This window comes from Patiria miniata, unplaced genomic scaffold (genome assembly GCF_015706575.1).
Source record: "Patiria miniata isolate m_02_andy unplaced genomic scaffold, ASM1570657v1 HiC_scaffold_9, whole genome shotgun sequence".
In the NCBI taxonomy this organism is placed as follows: domain Eukaryota; kingdom Metazoa; phylum Echinodermata; class Asteroidea; order Valvatida; family Asterinidae; genus Patiria; species Patiria miniata.
In genome coordinates this window covers 17,433,589-17,456,824 of record NW_024037076.1, presented here as the reverse complement: position 1 = coordinate 17,456,824, position 23,236 = coordinate 17,433,589, and the positions used below count along the sequence as shown (strand labels likewise).

At 40.2% G+C, this 23,236-nt stretch overlaps 1 protein-coding gene across 3 annotated transcripts; it reads right to left on the bottom strand.

Annotated features, from left to right (window-relative positions):
* Positions 1–1,316: 1,316 nt before the first annotated feature.
* On the bottom strand, positions 1,317–23,203 carry LOC119720482 (serine/threonine-protein kinase TNNI3K-like). Of its 3 annotated transcripts, none has more exons than XM_038190157.1 (13): positions 23,060–23,203; positions 20,122–20,311; positions 17,221–17,332; positions 16,274–16,377; positions 15,151–15,248; positions 14,004–14,114; positions 11,440–11,538; positions 9,895–10,039; positions 8,006–8,150; positions 6,944–7,048; positions 5,234–5,328; positions 3,892–4,038; positions 1,317–2,605 (listed from the first exon to the last, which is right to left on the bottom strand). In XM_038190157.1, exons 2-13 carry the CDS (start codon positions 20,159–20,161, stop codon positions 2,535–2,537), a joined length of 1,272 nt encoding a protein of 423 aa, XP_038046085.1. In that variant the 5' UTR covers positions 20,162–20,311; positions 23,060–23,203; the 3' UTR covers positions 1,317–2,534. The 3 variants fall into 3 exon arrangements, with proteins under 3 accessions (XP_038046085.1, XP_038046086.1, XP_038046088.1); XM_038190158.1 differs by having other exon boundaries at positions 20,122–20,306; positions 23,060–23,194; XM_038190160.1 differs by lacking the exon at positions 14,004–14,114.
* Between the last annotated feature and the right edge of the window lie 33 nt (positions 23,204–23,236).

Genomic DNA, 23,236 nt, shown 5'->3' with positions numbered 1-23,236 from the left:
ACCATCTTTCAATAACTTTAGGGAGTATTTCAATTTTGGAATGTATTACCTGGAATACCATCTGTTGTAATTTGGAATGCACACTGTTGCCAAAGGGATTTGCATTCATGTTTGCATTTGAATGAATTGGCCTGTACTTAAATGACATAATGATATATTGCTTACATGCATGTACATGTACATCAATATGGATATATGGCAGAGGAGCAGGATGAGGAGGAGGAAGGGCTAAGGGGAGGAAGAAGAAGAGAAGCAAGGCAACACTCCTGCTACTATACGATTTAAGAACATTCCTTCTGGGAGTGGGTCACCCCATTTGTTGGCTGCCCTCAAGGCAAAAGAGCATAACTTGAATTTTTTGAACTTGTTGGGTTATAGACCTTTATCATGCTGCCACCATTTCAGTCATGTTCCCTGCATCCATAACAGTACTGAGTGTGAAAAAAGAAACCAGACTATTGTTACTTCCAGCCTCGCTTTGGTTACGTTGATTTAAATAAGAAAAAATCATGATGGCTGCAACATAATGGTCTATTGGGTGGGAAAGAGTTCCATACCTGGACATCACTCGACACCCTGTGCACAAAACCTAGTATGAGACTGGTCTGAATACCGATTTCCTGTTTGCTTGCTTATTTATGCCAACTTTCGAGTAAATATACTTATGCACCTAATGATCTAAAAATTGATCCCCTTTGTAACTGCACATTGCTCTGCTTTTAACAAACTTAATAATTTTATGCAATTACATTTACATGTATGTTGATGCTATGATGGTACTTTGCTGTTTTCATGCTTGCTATGATAAACACTTACTGTTTATGTTAAGACACTGTAGACACTTCGATGTACATAAATGTATATTGGTTATTAGTAATATATTTCGTTATGAGAATATACTTTGTTATAATACATACCACTGTATAGTTTCTAACAATGTGAGTGGTAGTTGCCTGTAATAATACCTAAATGGCAAGAACTGTCTGTACATATAGTCATTACATTAGAACTAGCCATTAAGTCACGCCCACTGAACATGTTGGCAACAAAATAATAAATCATTATATGTGAAGCGATCAAGCTACATGAGTCGTTTGTTACAGATTTGAAAAGAGCACAACCTCAGCATTACTGCTGTGAAAACCGCATGCTGATACCATCTTTAGTTCAAAAATTATGGAAGTGGGAACACCAAGGGATGTGATGAAGTGATGTGATGAAGTGGCCCTATTTTGGCCTGTATCTCCAAATACAAATTCCCGACAAACGACTCCTTTAGCTTGATCGCATCACATATGCATGTTATACAATTGTTATCTGCTGTGATGTAGTCCATGGTGTTTCGTACACCTGAGGGGTGCGCTTCGCCTTGGGTATTATTCCAGACTTTCTTTTTGATACCTTTATACATAACGGACTGACCCACCACATCAGCAAGGCACAGGAAGTTGGCCTGGCTCATTGTTCTTCTAGTAACGACTTTGCCAACATGTGTCTTGTATATTAAAGTTGTCCTGTATACTGTACTCTTGCCTGATATCTCTCCATTATTTCTAACAGGGTCACCAACTAACATGACCTGAGTGTGTGTCATTTATGGCACTGGTGTAACATTTAGAGGAACATGAGGGATTGGCAAGTCTGACAACTCTTACAGAAGACAAGACGAAATGTGCCTATCCAGTGAAGCAAACTAAGACTAGATGAGCCAGTAAGTCGACTGGACGTGGCAGACAAAGGTGTACCATCAAAGAGTGAGGAAGGATCACCTCAACAGAGATTGACTCAAGTGACGTCACCAATCATCTGGCTGTCTAACAAAGGACCAACATTGAAGTGCTGGGATTCTTGAGCAAGTTACTACCATCCTACAGTTTTTCCAACTATGCGAGAATTTAGGGGTGGAGTCATGAGATACGGGGAGAATGTCTGAGGCTGGTTGAGATGGCGATACACCACATGAACAGTGAGCACATCCAAGACAGTGACAATGAAGGGTTTTTGCTACTCCAGAGCCTGGACCAATGCATCAGAGGCTGTGATTACTGGTGAAAAGACCACGGGCTGGGATTATGGGGCAGTCCACTGTTTTTCTTGGACCATGCAAAGCTGCCCTCTTCTAGTGAAAATAATACTGTTTGGTTAGGGCACTCATGCGCCATTGAATAACAAAATGCTCAGGTACTTTCCTCTCGCATGATGTATGTTGGACATCTGTGGTAATGTGGTCGTTCACACTGGCTTGAAAACTACAAACAAGCACAGCCGTGCTACATGCACTCACTTGATTATCAGTAGGTAACCAGACAACATATGTCAGTATTCTGCAGTACAAGCATCAAGCCGACACACAGTACCATTCTTGTGTCATATTGGGTCTGCAGTCAATGCTGTGTTTTTGATAGATTTGCCGTCACGTCATTTAATAAATAATATTGTTACTTGCACCTCGATCTTAAACATCTTATTAAAATACAATTCATGAAAACCTTTAATCAATCTCTGGAGCCTTATGAGTTATAGGTATCTTACAGCTAGTCTTCTCCGCTTCGTGACATCACTTCCTGTGAAACTTTCTTGAGCAGAGCCACTACATCATCATGACCTAAAAATCAAGCAAACACACAGGATAGACTGCGTTACTTATTAGCAGACAAGTTCAACGGAGTTTAATTCATGTAGGGCAACACACACACATACAAACGCAGGCCTGCCTTACATACCTACTGTGGACATTCCTTTGTATTCATGTAGTTAAGAAAAACCGGAGGAAAAAAACTCACTTTACTCACACTATGAAAACTATTTCAACCCAAATTTTATCATGATTTCCGTGAGTGTTCCTCTTCATTTTGCGACAAATAACCCTAACCTCAAAACGCCTCTAAACCTGTTTTCCAGAGAGGGGGGAACCCTTGTGTGGAACTGGATTAGTCCACAGAAGGTTAAGACAACGTGCATCATGTGGACCTGTTTTGTTTTCTGGTCCTCACAAAGATGGCAAGGTTGGCACACTTTTTCCTTCGACTTTAAGTACATAGATCTTAAGCTGCACCATAGAGCTATATTGAACTACTAGAGCGCTAACTCGCCATTCTGCGCGCGGAGACGCTTTGAAGCCGTCCGGGGCGCAGACATTTTGAATTCATGTGCGTGTTTGTAGAACATAATGAAATTAGATGGATTGAATTTTGAAAGTGTACTCTACATGCAACGCGCAAGTAGAACATACGCAAACAACTTCAGCACGTCATTGACAGTTCAAAAAAACCATACGGCAAAAAGCATCTGCAGTGAATACGCGCACGCGTTGCGCTGTTTGCGTAGAGCAAAGTTACGAGCTCATTTGCTGATCGTGCGTTTCGGTTTTGGGAGTATTGGCTTCGATAACGCACCGGTATGAAATACAAACGCAGATATGCAAATAGCCGTTAAAAAAGCCATACAAAATTTCTAGGTCTCCATAGGTTTGTGCACAAACATGGATGCGCCCAGCAGGCATTACTTTGTACACGAAGTTAGCGCTCTAGTAATTTAATATAGCTCTATGAGCTGCACTGATGCTTTACCAAGACCCCTGATGAAGATCTTGTAAAGACCGCAACATCAGGCCAGCAAATTTTGTTGATTTGTAACTTTCGGGTCAATCCGGTCAGTAAGCAGTTTGCAGCAGTTTTATTCATTTACATATAACTTCATGAAATATAACAATGTCCACTCCTACCTAGCTATTCCATGCTAACATTATCTAAATTGTACTCAAATGGGATGAGCAACAATGCTGCATAAAAATTCTCGGTTTCTTTATCAACAGTGGTTTGTGTTATAAGGTCCTGAATGCAGTAGCCTGAAACAAACCACTTTTCAGTTTTCGAGAAATAATTTCCTCACCTCTCTCTCTTGCCCAGGTGAGACATGTCTGTTTTTTATTGTGGCTGGTGATGACGTCATCATGACAGGCTAAATCCAGGTTTGCTCCGCAGTCAATCAGCAACTGCACAACTGGTGTATGGCCATGGTAGCATGCACTGTGTAATGCTGAATGACGAAAAAAGGTAACAAATGCTGCTTAAACAGGAACATGTATTTTTTTTTTAAACCATACGTGCATTTAAAACTATGGGGATTGGGATATTGCACATTGTACAGTAGTAACTGTTCCCCTTACATAACATGCAGTAATGTTTAAAGGGAATGTACATCATTGGCTTTTGCTGTAATTTTCAGAAATGAACTATTTGAGGGGTTAGTATAATAGATCAAATATTGTTACACTGACATGTTTAAAGTTTCGTGTTCGAAAATGCTGGAAAAACCAAGAAAAACCAAAATATTCAAGTAGTCTGGTTCCTTGACTCCACTAAAGATAAAATGGACCAATTTATAGATGCCGGAAAATTGTAAGGTAAGGGAACCAGTCTAGCTGGCCTGCACCCGTTCATGAACATGTAACCAATAGCAAACAAAATTTGGACTGAAAAAAAGTGTAAAGTTGGAGCAGTAATCGAAAAATAGTTAGGTTTTTCCAACGGCGGCCGACCACCGTTGGAAATGTATACAAAAATACCATTTTCTTGAAAATGACTTCACACCAGGTGCCATAATTTTACAGGATGCTATAGACTGTCATTTACCAACATCCTAGTAAGGTATTTCAGAAAAACTTGGTAGTTTTATTTTTCGATGTTTGCAAATGTTGTATATTCCCTTTAATTATGTATAAATGTATACATACCCTTGAGTACAAGGAACAGTGTTTTCTACATTCCTCCCTCCCCCAATATTTAACCAAAAAACCTAACATTTTGTATTGTGCTCTTTTTTTTATCACCTTGCCCTGTTTTTCATGGGCGCCCTTTTTTTAACTAGTGCTCTTTTTTGGAACGTCGCGCGAAAATTGGCAATCGTGCTGCCATGAGAGAGCGTTACCTATTGTCCGTTATAGTGCCCATGATAGTCTACTTTGAATAGTCCCCCTCCCCCCACTTTTTTAATTTTACGGGGGCCGGGTGAGCGGTAAAAAAAAAACCTGTCTGCCTTTCAGCACGGATGAGGCGAGTGCCCTTTTTCACGTCTACCCCCCCCCCCTCCAAATAAAAATTACCTTGCTACGCCTCTGGTTTCCCACGACAAAAATTGACAAATAAACAATGACTACACAGCAGTCATTGCATGCACAGTCATATATTATAGACAGACATACAAAAAGACGGACAGACAAGCAGACACTAACCCGTGTGCCCATCTCTCCCCTGTTGGTTGACATCCACTCCTGGCTGCTCCAGTAGGAACCTCACCAAGTCCAGATTCTTGCCATAGGTGCAAGCACTGTAGCAACGAAAGTCAATTTACACGGTGAGTCAAAAAAAAAGTGGTACCCAAACCCCCCAAAAATATATTTCATAATTAAACAAATCTGTAGCACCAAACATAATACTGACTGGAAAGCCAATTTCATAAGCTACTTCTAGAAGGAAAAATACTGAAATTGCTCAATCCGTTCCAAGAACATCACCATTTAAATGCAATGACCCTAAAACCTGTTTCATAAAAAAAAACAGTTTAGTGTGTATTCTGACTGTTTGGAACAACAAAGAAAATGACACACAATACTTGTTTCAACAACTGTCAACAACTATACTACACAATATCTTTATTAACAGCCCTGGTTAGGCAAACAATATGATTTATAAAATCCACTTTTTTTTTAAAGACGGGCCTTCAAAAGGACTTGGTTGAATATTTTGAACTTTTAAACTGAGGTCTTATCGCTGGTGATGTTTGAAGACAATTGTGAAGACGATTCTTGAAATCGCATCTTTGGACGAAAGAGTTTAACCTTTTAGGGTCATTGTGTTTAAATGGTGATATTCTTTGAACGGATTGAGCAATTTCAGTAATTTTTCCATCTAAAAGTAGCATATGAAATTGGCTTTCCAGACATTATTATGCTTGGTGCTACACATTTTTTTAAATATGAAATATACGGTAATTGTTGGGCTTGGGTTCAGCTTTTTTTGACTCACCCTGTATATCACATACTTGTTTATGAATTTCCTTCTAAATTTATGGACCTGGTTTGAGGCAACATTTGTTAAATACTGCAAGGAGTACTCATCCACTTCGACCTCGACTTCACACACAGGCAATTCCGTAAAATCCAATCCACTGCATACGCCAAACCATATGATAACAAGGTTGTTAATGCAGTGGTACCTTAGTTGGGTCTGTAATTGTTAGTGACTGTACATGTATCACATTAACTTTTCCAACAGCAGCTCATGAAAGTTTCTGACGTGTATTTACGGAATTGCCCACAGACATGCCGGCTGAATGAAAATCATGTCACGAGTGCTGACTTAGGCACTTCACACAACTGGGTGCGATTCACAATATATGATTCATTTGAAAGTGCTAGCAGTTATAAAAGTGCTCAACAAAATCCATTAACGTGCCCAAGACCAAGAAAGTTGCGCATGGATTTTGTCCAGTCTGCGGCTACAGTGCATGTGTTCTTGGGCAAGGCACTTTGTCACTCATTGTTTCTCTTCACCCAGGAGCAAATGGGTACCTGTGAGGGCAGAGATGGTTATTGTGGTTGATTTAGCTGCTTTGCGCCGAAATGGCAGCATTGAGCTGTATATTTCCCAGGGAGCTGAGATTCTATTTGGAATGTTTCATTGGTATAATGAGCAGGGTAATAATAAGCGCCTTGTACCCGTTGGCAATTTGGCGCTCTATAAGTCCAGTTATTATTATTGTCATCATTATTTTGTCAATCCACTGAGTTGAAACTTAATAGCAGAATAGTTGTTGCACATAAGATTGTGAGTAATTTTCTTGCTTCCAATGAAAAAAAATGCATGAAATGTAATGAGCTTATGAACTTTTAATGGCAAATAATTATGGCGGCTCAATGTTCACCTCTTTGCAAGACACTGACCTGTGAAGTGGTGTTTCACTGAAGATATTTTCCATGGCCAGACACTCCTGGCCTAGTCTCAATACAAGCTCCTTGGCAACATTGAGTCTACCATGGTAACAGGCTCTGCATACAAGAAGCACAAACAGTTGAATTGACAACAGTGAAGCATTTGAAATATGTTGTTCAGAAGAAAAGACCCTCCCTGCCTGTTGATCTAACGTTGCGCATTAACCACTTAGGCCCAAAAAAAGGCTTCGGCTTCTGGTACGGGGTTTACCCCAAAAGTGGTGCGGCTTTTTTTCCCTCTACTTTTTTCCTACTTCAAAATGTCAGCTGATGTTGCAGATGACGCTTTGATCCCCTTAAAACTCTCAAAAATATCCTTCAGAGTGGAGCTTGAGGTGACCTCAGTATTAAAAAGGCCATAAGGCTTGAGAAGTCTGCACCCAATTACGATCTCAACCGACACAAAAACTCTTCAGGAAATTTGGATAGTCAAGACAAAAATCAGAGAAAACGGTAACGTCAGACCATTCGGCAACATCGACATCGTGCATGAGCTGCCAGGCTTATGCTGCCAGGCTGGTCATTAGTCTGCTCCCATACGTATTGCGCTAATTAAAAAGCATTTACAGGTTCCAGATGCACGACCAGCACTCCCTCAGTCTGGCTTCCAGACGCACAATTACAAAATTATAACACCGTCTGCAAATGGTGCCCAGCTAAATTTATACTCAATCGAAACCACATCCAAAAACATGTTAAAATTGTGCAGCAGCAGGCTTCCAGTCAAACCAGCGAGTTTGGCAGATCTTACATTGAAAAAAAAAACTTTTTAATTTTGCCGACGAGCATGGCTACGGCGGCAAGCATTCAGAACAGAAACCGGAGACTTTTTTTTTGGCCTTAGATCACGACTTTTGGTCATGGGACCACAATAGCTGTCAAATTTGCTCAAAATTTAGAAAAATTAATGCAAAAATAAAGGAGGGTGGAGGTTATAAACCAATGCGGAACAGTAAATTTGAGACAAACAAAAAATCCTTTTAGATTTATTTGTTCTTTTTATCCATAACTTACGTGTGCAGAGCGGTGTCTCCGTAAATATTATCATCGAGACCTTTCACACCATAGGCTGGGTCAAGGAGGTGTTTGAGAGTAGAGATGTGCCCTGTCCTAGCGCAGTAGTGCAGCGGGGTGTTCTTCTCATTGTCATGTATGTTCACTGGAAATACGATCAAAAGATTTTGAAGTGGTTGAATATACTGTCCGTGAAGTAATAGGATACAAATATTGAGTGGCTCAGAGTGACATGGGAGGATTATCGCAAGATAAAATCTGGACTTTTCCATTTCACAAGGCGAAGCCGAGTGAACTGAAAAGTCCAGATTTTACCAAGCAATAATATTCCTCTCATTTCACAATTTAAAGCCACTCAATATTTGTTTTATATAACTGACATATATAGATCCTTGTCATTTGATATATTTGAACTTTTTTCAATACAAAACTGGAGGAAAATATATTTCTCTCTTCCAAACCACCCCTTCACGAAAATGTTTAAACCCAACGCTGTAGCGCTGGCTCTTTGGAACAATATGCGCTACGCGCAATGCTGACACACCAGCATGCATTTGCACACAAATACCGCGTCATGATCCTAACTGTTGAATAGTATTTCCCATTCCCCATGGGCGGATAGTGCTTTTTGAGCCGCGGCATGAATGGGAGCAATAAAGAATGCCACGTGATGTGAGTTCCACCAATCAAATGACAAGAATCTGTACGTCAGTTATATAATTCAGGTGACTTGCAGAGAATTAATTGATGTGGACTACATGAGCAATGGGTTATTTTTCTCTTAGGTATGAATTTCAGATATATTAAGCATGCATCTCTGCAACCGATGATATCCAAAACAATTAGCAAGTTGAATTTATATTTCTAGTAGTATGGTATACTGGTGTAGGAACTGTTTTGGCCATGTGTAGATATCGTCGATGTTTTCACGAAGTGACAAAAACCTCCAAGATCAAAAAAAATTTCAATTTTGAGTTTTGCCGACCAATTAATTGCATTTGACAAAAGGAAGAATTTGGCTGAGTTTACTTTTGTAATTATCGTAAACAAACATTTGACAAAATGCCTAAAATCCATGTTTTCTGTTTTCACGAAGTGACACAAACTTAACTCGATAGCAGGGCCAGAGGAATAAAGCATTTCTCTACACACACGTTATGATGGGATTGGACGCGCACGCCGTGAACGAAGTCGATAAAGAACAGACACGCGCGCGCTGCAGTGACGTCAGACGCGCAAATGTAACAATTTCTTAGAAGGTTTTATGTTTTCACGAAGTGACAAAGAGTGTGTACAGCTTAATGGGACAAAAAAATGAGGCCTCTGTGTTCTGCTGTTTTCACAAAGTGAAAAAAACTGTTATTGATCTTTACTAATGAATTACAGTTTAATTAAGAGAGACTCCTAATAAACAACTTTGAATTAGCAAAGAACAAAGCATACGTTACTTGACAATGCAAGAATTTCTTAAATCCGTAACTAAAAACTAGTCGAAAAGGTTTTTTGAAAAAATGATTAACTTCAAAGGCCATAATCTCGGAATGACCTTTTTGCACGATATTGAGGTTTTTGTCACTTCGTGAAAACACCGACGATATGAGTCATGTGATATCTCACTGACGGTCTCAGACTGTCATCTGTGAATTAGACTAGCCTCACCTTGGCCCAAAAATTTCGCTCAGATGACAACTCACACCTCTTGGACCAAACTGGCTTACTATTGTAGGCTTTTCAAATCTGGTTTATCAGTGTCTTATTATAACATTGTTTTCAAATCATGTTGTGGTTGACATAGGTAATCAAAATAACTTGTATAAATGTAACATCTCAGACATAACAAATTGCTGTTTAAAAAATGTAAACAGAATTCTGTTAAGCACTGTACATACCATCAGCTTTGTTGTTTTTCCTGCCAGTTATGAGCAGCTTGGCTACAGTCAGGAACCCCTTGGTGCAGGCCAAGTGAAGCGGGCGAACTCCGACCCCACTGCTCATGTTGATGTCGGCGTTATGGTTGATCAGGCATTTGACAACCTGTCCAACAAACAGTGGCAAAGAACATGTCATAAATCAGTCATTTCAACGAAGACGTATCAGCGTGAAGTGAAATCACTTGGTGAAATGAAAACTAACAAATAACACTGAAGGTGTTTTGGACACACAGTCATGTTTTACATAGCACCCGAGGACAAGCCATTGTCTTTCCTTGGTTCCTGTAATATAACACTCTCCCATAGACTTAGCACATCAACGCACAATCGAGGACCGTTTTCAACAAAAGATTAATGATCGAGGTCAACAAAGAATCTGTTGTTCCCTCTTTGTCTGTGGGTCCTCGGGTGTATGTAGTGTACGCCCACTCTTGTTGTTTCAGAGGTGTAATTGTATTAAATCATACAATTTTTCAAAACCAACCAGGTTTTGGGCACAGAATACTTGAAACCATCAAATTATACCTGAGTGTCTTTCTGAAACATTTACATTGGAAGCTTCAAACGCTTGCCAATGCAAATGGCTAAGAAAAACGTTAAAACAACGTCAATTACATGTACATGTATTTCACTTTTCAGAACGGCTGCGTTCTATTGTGATAAACATGGAACCAAAGTCTATCGAAGGGGCCAATGGTCACTTGTTTCTCCTTTTTAAAAGACCACTCCTACTGAGACCAAAGACAAATTCTTTTAGAACTAGCAGGACTGTTCTTATCAGATGCATTGTCAGAACAAAAACTACTAAGCGAAAGTTGATAATAAGCAGGACAAGTTCTATTCAGAACTAAATATCTTCTAAGCAATAGTTATCACCACAAGGTATTACCGCAAACTGAAACAATACCACTCCTACTAGTTGAGTGTTTAAAGTTCAAGAGACTATACCAATATGATTAATAGGTATGCACTGGAAGATGCAATGGCTTTATTAGCTATGGACAGAATTGATGACGGAAGCATTAACCGAGGCAACAGTTGTTTGCTTATTTGATAGATGGTTGTCTTTGGTTGTAGTCAGCCTTGACTATGGGAGACACTAAAAGGACAACACCTGTGGCTTGTAGGATATGAAATTCTAGGTCCCAACAAGTGTCTACAAGTCCACCATATCACAAGTCCATTACGTGTGAATCACGAGTCCACCACGAGACCATCACAAGTCCATCACAACTGTGACTAGTCCATCTCAAGTCCATCACAAGTCCCTCGGTTTCAAATCAAGTCACTAGCTCTTCAAATGAACTGCTGCAAAAGTATTCTGTCACTGTTCACCCCATTACTTGCGACTGGAATATTGAAAGGACTTGTGACTAGACTTGTGAAAGGACTTGTGATGGACTACAGCACTGTCTAGGTTGAACTGCTGTGGCAAAAAAAACTGACAGACACCATTCAACAAAATTTCTGACTGGACTATTAATACGATTCATTGGTGTATACCTGGTCATGACCAAAGAAGCATGCACAGTGCAGCGGAGTAAACATGAGAGCATCTTGGGCATGAAGGTCAGCATCGTACCTCAACAACAACTCTGCAACCTGAAGGTGAAATTAGAAACGTTATAAAAGCAGTCAAACCACCAGTAAACAGCTGTCATGTTTTGTGCTCTCAATATATGCACAGAACATAAATAAATCATGCATTGGGAATTTACTTGTGGAGGACTGAGGCAGAATCCAATGTTTGCGTGGATTGAAAATGGTTTCTACCCAAAAGGGCCTAGTGGTTAGGGTCACTGTTCACACTTGCATGCATCTACAGCTCATGTGAGTGGGCTCACAGAGCACTACCAGTGTTGGAGTACTCGTACTAATACTCAAGTACTTTATTATACTCATACTCGCAAGAAAAAATTACCCGTACTCGTACTTGTAACAAAGTACTCCTACTCTTGCAAATCGTCGTGTCAGTGCAACAAGGTCGTATAACCCCTAAAATGACATTTTAGAATGTCAAAAGGTCGTATCTCGCTTAATATAACCCGGATGTACACGCAAAGTCAATGGACGTCGAGATACGACCTTGTTGCACGGAGCGTATTCACGCGAGATACGACTTTGTTGCAGAATGGAGTTACAACCTTGTTGCACTGACGCAACAAAATGTTCTCCCACGAGAATTTAAAAACAAAAAAATTAAAAGCTGCATGCAGGAATAGAACCAGTTTTCTACTATGAGAGTCTTCTGTATTTGTTTAATCCCTAGTTTGACAGCAAAAAGCCCTTCAAAACATGCATCACATTGAAATTTGCTCCCACTTGTGGAAAGCACTCGTACTTGTACTCATACTCGAGTACATTTTTTGGTACTCGTACCCATGGAAAAAATATTGCCATGCACTTGTACTCACACTCATGAACTAAAAGTGGTGGGCAGCCATGTTAGTCAGGCAAATTCTAATATAAAAGTAAGGTAGCACTTTAACCCCCTTAACTCTAACTCCCTAGGGGGTATGCAAAATCGTATTGAATGTGGAGGATTCAGGACTGTTAGGGCTATCGCCGAATGACAGCTCTAGACGCAGCTCGATAAAAGCCGATAGTATTCCTGCTGCAAAGAGCATCCATTAATAGACTACGGCTGAATGCCTGCATCCCTACACATTCCACCCAATGTGCAGCTGTCCTTGGCCGAACAGTGCCAGCGTCAAGGAGTTAAATGACTAACTGACTAAGGTTTATAAACCTTCCCTCTTCATTGCATCTTATGAAGTTGCTGCGAAAGATTATGCAACCCTTCATTCCAGTTAGTCATTTAAAGTCCTACCTTACTTTTATATTTGATCAAACTCATGACAAAGCACTGGTACTCAGACTCAAACTCATGGCAAAGTACTCGTATTTATACTCATGGAAATGTACTCGACTACAACACTACTTAGAAATAATAGTTAACCTTTCAGAGTCTGTTTTGTTAAGCATGATGTAGCTTGCGAGGTTGTGACGACCTCTTCATTCAGTGTCTTGACGACCTCGCAAGCTACGTCATGCTAAACAAAATAGAGTCTATGTCAATATGACAAGAGTCCAATATCAGTCTCCATGCTGCTACAACACTAGGGTTCAACATTAACTTTTGTATTCACTAGCCAGCCGGGCTACTGAAACAGACTCTTAACTAGCCCAAGGGCATTTTCACTAGCCCACATTTTTTTAGCTCAAATACAAAAAGGCTAAATTCTGAGGCAATTTTGTCAGTGTTATTAATAAACAGATCTAATAATTTAACCTTTTATAGCTATAGTCCATCATTTGCAGCCATCCGAAAAAGTAACTGGCGTATTATTGTTGAAAAACATACTTGATTAAAAGATAGTAAGTGGACTAAACTCCCTGAGAAATCAATCTTTCTGGCAAGCTATCATTTTGAAGTAATCAACGAAAGAAGGCCTTTCCAACGGTGCGTCTTAAGACGCACCGTAGGAAAATTTAAATTAGTAGTTCGTTTTGTTATTCGGCGCAGCGTGCGCAAGCATCGGAACGATGCACAGGCGCGCACAGTTGCTATAATTCGTCAGATCAGTGCGCGACATCGCGTATAGCTGCAATTCAAAACAATTCAAAACATGATTCAGCAACTGTTGATTTGAAATTGAGATCCTAGAATGCTGTTTTTCTCGGAATATACAGCTGAAGCTGAGCTGAAACTTCATCAGGTTAGTTGTTCAGTATCCTTCTTTAGATTTTGAACACTTTTGTTGCTTCAAACGAACAAAATGCACAAATTACAAATGATGGACTATATCTTTAAAACAGTTGATAAAATGAGATACAAATTGATGAGGTTATTTTCTGAATTTAATGATTATTTCTTCCTGTCTGTTCATCTTTGCCGTATCCCAATAATTTCTTGATTCGCCATCCAGGCTACTTTAGGAATAGCTTGACTAGCCCGCCGCTGTTTTGACTAGCATCAATTGGCTAGCAGGCTACCGTTAATTTTGTACCCTGCAACACTGCCAAACGTACATGCACATCAATACAGCTAATACTTGATCACATACCTGAGCATGACCACCAAGGCAAGCCAAGTGCAGGGCGGTGATCGAGGCATAGCCCACACTTCCCACATCAGCCCCGCCCATCAGCAAATCACCCACCAACTCAATATCACCCTAGTAAATACAAAAATAATACTACATGTCAAAGAAAACGTGTCCTACTTTTGACCTTGAAAATTCTGTCGTTTACCAAAGGAAATAAACCAAAATTTCAGATCATGTAAACAAGACATGACAAATTTTATGGAGCGAGTTTCATCAGCTTTGTATAAGAGGGTGAGATTTGAACGCCATATGAAAACAATGCTCACTTTCAGAATGTTGATACAGTGCTGGAGACGATGGCAGAAGGCGCGAGCTGTGGATGACAGCTTCTGAAGGAATGCAGGATCATCCCTGATGTCATTGCACACCTCCTCGATCGTGTGTTGCACCACTCAAAAGTTGCAGATTTTGAAAGCGAGTATTCATTTCGTACAATGTCGTATGGCGTTTAAATCTCACCCTCTCACACTAAGCTAAGAACTAATTGTTTGATTGGTCGATTCGAATGCAGTGTTTTTGTAATACAACAACAGCCGGGCACATATCGCGTAACATGATACAGAGCGCATGACACAGGTTTTATTAAACCATGTCTATGACGCACAATGGGTGAATGATCGAAGACCCAACACAGAAAGGGCCCGCTGATTGGTTAAAATCTAGAGGTCAAGATTACTGCAGGATGCTGTGGTCCAGTGGTTATGTCGTTCGACTCGTGTGCCGTGGTACATGGTTTGAATCTTGACGGGGAACATGGTACTTGTGTGCTTGGGCAAGGCACTTTACTACGATTGCCTCTCTCCACCCAAGTGTAGTAAATGGGTACCTGGTAGGAAGAAATTCCTTAAATGCTTGAGCGCCATAATGGCAGCCGTGCTAAAGCCAGGAAAATAATAGAATGTCAGGAGCGTCACTTCGTGATGGACATGAGCGCTATACAAGAAGCCATTATTATTATTAAGATACTGTTGCCTGCATAATTAATCAGCGAATCTGCTCAAATGAAATACCGCAACATCATGGCTTTCACCATGGACAATTACACATGTACACAGACAGCACTGATGATGGGCCAGTTCCCAGATCTTCCTAGAGTCGTACGTACCTTGAAGCTGGCAACGTGAAGAGCTGTGAATCCACGTTCACTCAGGCTATTGATAGATGCTCCCACCCTGGCAAGAAATCGTACAACACTTCTGCAACCTGCGAAAGCACCCAATAAAATGACTGAATATAACACAACCTCAGATTTGTTTTATTTGTCTAAGCTTTTCATGCTGGAAAATAGTTCCTTTTTTAATAGTGGTTTTTAGCATAATTGTTTTAATTTTAATTTTTTTTTACATTTATTTATATATTTCTGTTTTTATATTTCCTGCTCAACCCAACACGGTCCAATACAACCCGACTTGCCAAGTTGGTGGGTATCCTGAAGGTTTAAAGTGACCGGCATATGCTCAATCCAACAGAATCCAATTGTTTTTCAGTTGTCTGCTGGATCCAACAGAGTCCAACTTATTTTACCAGTACCCAACAGAATCCGACTCTGAATGTTTTCAGTTGCCTGCTGAACCAGGCATGCAACTGGGAATTTAGAAAACACGAAGAAATTCCAAACCACACAAGACTTGTGTTTTTCAATTTGTATTAATAATAATAATTATAATAATAATTTGGGAGGCTAATCATCCTTACTCGCAGCTGGTATGCTGAATTGCGAAGGACGCGGCTACAACGTGGTCGGGCCGCTGGCATGTAAAGGGGCCTATGGCTGCCGGCCACATCGACCCATACATGTATATGACCACGGAGCACAGCCTGAGATCGAAAGGTTTTGATTTTTCCGGAGGGAGGAAAACCGGAGGGCCCGGAGAAAAACCCTCGTGGCACAGGAGAGAACCAACGCACAACTCTACTCACATGCGATCCGCGGCCAGGATTCGAATCATGGTCACGTCGGTGAGAGGCGAGCGCTTTACGCACACGCCACCCATACCACCCTGGCATACATGAGAAGTGAACAATGAGGAACTCAGCGGGGATCTGAGGAAAAGTTGCCTGCTGAACCCAACAGATTTTAACAGGAATATACCAGGGGTTTACTGCTTAAGCCAACGGGCTCCAGCGGGTATGTCCAATAGTGGGATCCCATTGGATTGAGCAGGGTTATAGGCACTTCTGGGTTAACATGTGTCTCCCTCCTATTCCCTTCTGAGTGTTTTCTATACCTCCATCCATGCAGCATAGATGCAGCAGTGTCAGCCCACTGTCAGTCTTCTCATGAATATTTGCATCACTAATCAGCTGCAAGATTTCATCAAGGTCATCAACACTGATAAAAGAATAGAAAAACAATTCCTATTATTTTATTCTGATGATCAATTTAGTATTGAAAAGTCCCCATGATGCGAATGCGAGACAGATAAATACTACATTGTGACCAAGCGTATTCCTCAAACCTCGACCCACCTTTCATTCATTTCGGCATGGCAGTAGTATTAAAGGGAAGATACAACATTTGCAAACATCAAAAAACGAAATGATCATATTATCACCAAATACCTTACTGGATTGTTAAGGAATGACGGTCTAAAGCATCATGTAAAATCATGGCTCCTGGTATGCTGACATGTTCAAGAAAAATTGTATTTTTCTAACGCTGGCTTATTTTTAAAAAAACTGCTCCAACTTTTTCGTATTCATTCTGCATTTTCTTTGCAATTAATTACACACCTGTGAAGGGGTACAATCCTGCCAGACTGATTCTCTGACCTTGCGATTCCCCAAAGTCTACACATTGCTCTGTTTCATCTTAATTGTGGCCAGGAAACCAGACTACATTATTTATTACAAGAACACGATTGGTTTTCTTGGTTTTCCAGCATCTACAATCTCACGTGAAACAAGCCAGTTTAACAATATTTGCCATAACATTCTAATTCTCCAAATCCATTTACATGTATTTCTGAAAATTGCCGCAAAAGCAAATGTTGTACTTTCCCTTTAAGCTTATAACAGTGCTGTGACACAATTGTTGAGTACTGGTACAACTGTTGATCTGCCAAAGGACCGTGCCGAACAGCCAAGCCAAATGGTTCCTAATGCGGCATTAAAAGATATACAAATTAATAGAGTTTCGGAGATGCTACTGAAATCTGTTATTACACATACATACCAGCAGGCTTGTTGTAGAGCACTCAGCTCATTGTCCTCGTTAACGGTTGTGTCCTGTGCAACCCTGGTCCTCAGTGTGACGTAACTGTCCTTCACTCGCTTCAACCATGCTTCTATAAAAACATTTCAAAATACAAAATTACATGTAGGCCTACATAGCTTATGTATTTCAAGGTAAAGGGAAGATACAACATTTGCAAACATCAAAAAACGAAATGATCAAATTATCACCAAACATCTTACAGGATTGTTAGGGAACAACAGTCTAATGCATCCTGTAAAATTGTGGCTCGATCTGGTGAGCAGACGTTTTCAAGAAAAATTTATTTTTCCAACGCTGGTCGGCCGACCAGCGTTGGAGAAAACTGGCCTTTTTCCAAAAGTGCTCGTTCTTTTTTATATTTCATGTATTCAGTTCGTCTGCATTTTCTTTGCAATTGATTACACACATGTGAAGACTAAAACCCTGCTAGACTGATTCTCTGATCTTACAATTCCCCAAAGTCTATAATTTGTCCGTTTTATCTTAAGTGGGGTCAGGGAACCAGACTACAATAATATCATTGGTTTTTTTTGGTTATTCCAGCATCTACGAACCCAAAACGTGAAACAAGTCAGTGTAACAATATTTTCTATAACATACTAATCCTCCAAATCAGATCAGATCCCACCATATGAGTCGTTTTTAATGACATATAAAAAACTTCACTGTCCTCAATGCATTTGAAAAAGTTTTACCCAGCCTTTATGTTTTTCCCTTTGCCAACTTTTTGAATCAAACATTTGTAACATATTGTCTTTTAATTTGTTTCCAGCAACGTCCTAGCTACTATGCAATTTCAAAATGTAGTAGAAAGGATAATGGCTCCTTTGGGCACAAAAGCATAAAGAGAGTCGAGAAAATAGAAGAATCATCTGCCATCTTGGAAAATCTTAATAGAGAAAAAAGGGTCACCTCCTCCCCTTTTTTCCAATAGCCTGGACAAGAATCTTTTTTTTTTTGGTTTAAATTGGCCTACGGAAGACATCTACTTGTACATCAGACTGGGACCTTAAGTGCAGAAAAACGTGAAAAACAATTCATGCCAACCTTTTAACTGACAAAGTTTCCACGAGTCAAATAAATTAAGACGACATCGTCAGTATTTCACCAGCCAGGTTTGAAGTCTCAATTCAATTTTTCCAGAGAAAATGTTCTTTACTTTTTTGCACCTGATGAGAGTGAAGCCATGTAATTGCAATTTGAAGCCTAAGACTCGACTGGTACATGCATGTCCAAGTGTTAAAGGATTGACCCTAACCCCCTAGTACTTCCTCGGGACTACCCTGCTAAATCCAACAAAGTCCAACCAGACTTTCCTGCTCAATCCACTGTGCCTCATTTTCAGTTGTCTGCTGAATCCAAGGGGGTCCAACAGGGTGTTATTATGTGGTTCAGTTGCCTGCTGAATCCAACATTTTGCATGAGGGGTTAACTGCTCAATCCAACAGGCTCCATCGGGTATGTGACATTGTTGGATCCTGTTGGATTCAGCAGGGTTTTTCAGTCACACAATGTATAGTCTGGTGTCATGACTAGGAGATATGTGTAAAAAAACAGGGACTGGCCAGAACCAAAAGCTTATTTAGACACAGTTGAATGATTCTGTACTAAAGGTGATGGACTAGTTTTTTAATGTGCCAGTTATTTTCTTGTTTTGCATGTTTTCCGCACTTCACATTTGGGGACTCTGATACACAGTATGGAGAGCCTCAAATTTTTGGACTACTGTACATATGTGCACCAATGGATTCCTTTGGGGAACTAACCCACCGGGCCTGTTTGTACAATGTATGTGCAACCTCTATGAGAGAACACAGCAAAAAAATCATTAAAAACAGGCCCTTTTTCACATCTGTCACCACCACTTCATTATTCGACAGAGTATACATGTACCTTAGATCTTACTACAGTATGACCCCAACAATCTTTCAGAAAATGAAAGAAAAACTGAATAAAACACTGATTTTCACTCGCGAATCGATGTTAAACACTGCATTTTTAGTAAAAAAAATCTCTCTGTTTTGTGTGTAAACCACGCGTTCAGCCAAGAACTGGTCCATTAACATCATCACAACGATAAATACAACCACCCGGAAGCTTAGATCACTTGAGTCATTTTTCTTCGTCTCGTCAGCTTCCAACAGTATAACCCTTATTGTGATTGGTTGAGGTTTAGGCTCGAGTGTATTCATTTACAAAAGAATTGTTCTCTAAACTCCCATCAAATTTGTTGTTGCTCAAGGCTCAGCGCGTAGGGTCTGTTATTGTACACATGTGCTAGGCGGTGCTAGTGTATATACACAGAGCCCGAGAGCTGTTTTTTATCTCTATGTCCAACATGTCCAAGGTCATCTGCCTGTGGGCATTTGGTACTCCTAGAACTATAAAGCTCCACGTAGTGGAGCCTCATACATGTAGATGAAGAACCCCGCAAAATTGTTTTCAGCACAAAACACTAATTAAGTACAAAAACGTCCATCAAAATGCACACATTTCCCACAGAACCGCTGCACAGTTTGCCCCCAAACTCCATACTACACCTCATGACATACTCACGTAATGTGCGCAGAACAAACATCGCTGGATTTTGTTGGTTTTTTGGCTAAAATGATAAAAATATGCCCTTTCCGCACTGAGCCAACCTGACACTTGAAACGTGCACGCATATGATCCAGCAATGATTTTTCTGTTCGCTCGGAGCGCGCCGCGGGGGGTACGGTACTTGCACTTGTACGCTTGCGCATACTATCATTTCGTTAGGCTTTTGGCTGGTTTACATGGGGTCCTTTTGACCACAAAGGATTTGATACGAACTCATATGAAACATATCCCATAAACATATTGAACTATATCTCCTACCTGAGCAGGATGATGGTGGTCTGGACTTGTAGGCTCCCATCACACCGGTGCCCTGCCACGCTGGTCACCACCTGTCCAACGTCTACATTTTTGTTGTCCGCTGCTGGTTACGGAGCTATGCACTTACATGTAGATGTCATTTAGGCTTGGATGTCTTATGAGACTTGTCTTATGAATTATGGAATCTGGGCTGGGATAATAGAGGGAAAATAGACAATTTTTGTAATACACTGGGGATATCTGGATATACAGTTGCGTTTTTCAGGCCTCTTATGATCTAGTTTTTATAACGTAGTTTCTCCAGCTCTAATGCGATTGGGGCTGGAGTTACTCAAGCTTCCGTAGACCCCCTACTGGGGTGCTAGAACTCCTTTGTCAAATTTTGGATTTGGAGTACAACAGACCAAATCCAAATTTGAAAAAGAAGCTCTCATGTTCTAGTGCCCCATTTTAGTGAGTCTAGCATGTCTAGGAGGAGGATCAAGGATATAAATCACGATAGGCCTAAATATCAGTATTGGCTGATTTAAATCATGTTGATTTAAATTACTGATTAAAATCGCGATTTAATTCAAATGATTTTATTGAACCACTGACTTAAATCACTTTTTTTGTAAAAAACTTACTTTTGGCAAAATAAACTGGTTGAGGGTCATTTTAATCATATGGAATCAACCGATTCCGCTTAATTAAAAAAAGTAAGATGTTGTTAACACATTCAAACATGCCCTTTTTCATCAGCATCAACTCAACTTGCATTTGTACATATGTACATATAGTTTTTGCATAATTACCCAAAAGCATTCATCTGATTTAAGTCCAGATCTGAGTTTAAAAGTTTTTCTTTGAAGTTTGAATTTTAAAGACAGCACACTCACATTTCCTTTATGTGAATCAACTGTGCTAGTGTATAGGCTAACCTGAACCATCAAAAGGTGTATTAAGACCCAATTGATAGTCTTATCCCTAACTTTTCTCCATATAAATTTAGAGGAGATTTAAAATGCCTTAAAAAGGTGTGAGGCCTGATTTCTGTTCGCCACCTTGTATGAAGGACCATCAATCCAACACTATAAGTTACACAAGGATCAGTGCTGCCGGTTTTGAAATTAAAAGCATTTTTATGAAATCAACATGCCAATGGAGAACTGCAATATTCTTTTGTATACCATGTACACATACCATAAATCATGTTATTCATTCATCCACACTCACACAATGTATATCAGCTGTATCAATCAAGAAATGCACCTTTAAATGTCTTCAGTATTATATTGGTGTACCATTGAACCAATGTAGATGAAATCAAACTGATTTTTTAATCACTAATTCAATTCAATTTTTTCAAAAGCATTTATCAATTGACTGATTGATGGAGATTTGTGGATGACGGGTATTTTTTAGCTTGAGTAACTCCCGCTCAAGATCTGGAGTATACTCAAGCTTGGTATTTATAGGAACCTGTTAACTCGTTATTCATGTAACTTAATTACTAAGGCCGGTACGGGTACGGGTGCATGGGGAGATTAAGAAACATTTTTACTAGAATTAGAAACATCAAATTATTTGAAAGTTAAAAACATCAAAATAATCTGATTTAATTTAAAAACAAAACAAAAATTGATGTAAAATTTTGTATAGGCCTAGTCCTGGGCACGGCCGCACGGCCTAACGTTAGGCCTAAACATTAAAACAAGTAGCGTTCACTTACATCTGTAGGCCTACATGTAAATCTGATTTTCAATTTTTTTTCATTAAAAAAATCGCCAACCCTGCTGAAAATATAGAACCGTAAACGTGGCGCCATTTACATTTGTACAAATGACAATGCCACGTTCCAGAGTCAGATAAAAGCTACGCGATCCTATTTCTACGCACTCACAAACTGACTCACATTCAATTGGTGAGTGACACTGACAACGCGCAAACGGTAGGCCTGTCACGCCCCAACTATCGCATCGGTCCCAACTATAGTTGGGACTGTCCCAACTATAGTGCGGCAGTTGGGTCGGCCCAACTATAGTTAGGACTGGAGTTGCGCCGGATGCTTCATGCTTGATAGATCTTGTTGGATTAAATGTTCCGCGGCGCTGGCACCATGTATTCGTCGTGCATGCATGCCGCAAGGCTGGCCGGTCACGTGGTACTGCCTAGTTGGATGAGTTTTCCAGCTGCTGGGTTCATTGTCCAGCAACATTTTGCAAAATTCAAAGATTGCCATGGCCGGCCAACTATAGATGGGCCCCACCCATAGCTAATGTCAAAGGTCCCAAGTAAAGTTGGACAGTATGTAACAGAGATGTAGGGAATGTTTTATAGTCGTCGTACATCAATGTAAACTATAGTTGGGACCGCCAAATAAAAATATTGCGGTGGCCCAACTACAGATGGTCCCCACCCATAGATAATTTCATTGGTCCCAAGTAAAGTCAGATGTGTATTAGAGTTGTAGGGAATGTTTTATAATCGTACAACAATTTACACTATAGTTGGGACCGCAAAATAAAAAGATTGGGGTGGCCCAACTATAGATTCGCCCCATCAATAACTAATTTCAGTGGTCCCCGGTAAAGTCAGACGTGTATCAGAGCTGTAGGGAACGTTTTACAGTTGTACATCAATGTAAACTATATAGTTGGGACACCGCAAAATAAAAAGATCGGAGTGGCCCAACTATAGATGGGCCAGCCCAACAGTGGAACTTACAGTTAGGACCGTCCCAACTATAGTTGGGACAGGCCCAACTATAGTTGGGCCAGCCCAACTGTGGAACTACAGTTGGGACAGGCCCAACTATAGTTGGGACCGATGCGATAGTTGGGGCGTGACAGGCCTACGTACATTTTGTACCTGCGCAGATTTGGATGGTGATCGACATTGAAATTTGAAATCAATCATTTTTGTGGTCATGATGGTCGAGGATATTAAATTCACCCACCTGCCCACTGCACTAGAGGCCTCCTGCTGGCTTTGCAAATCTTAAATCATGTCAATAATGCCTCTATTTTTGTTTCACACAGTTACGGTGTGTGTTCCGTTAAAAAAACTTGCGAGTGTAACAACAACACTCAACAGCGCCTCCATCGGTGAAATGGCCACCTCCGCAATAAGACTG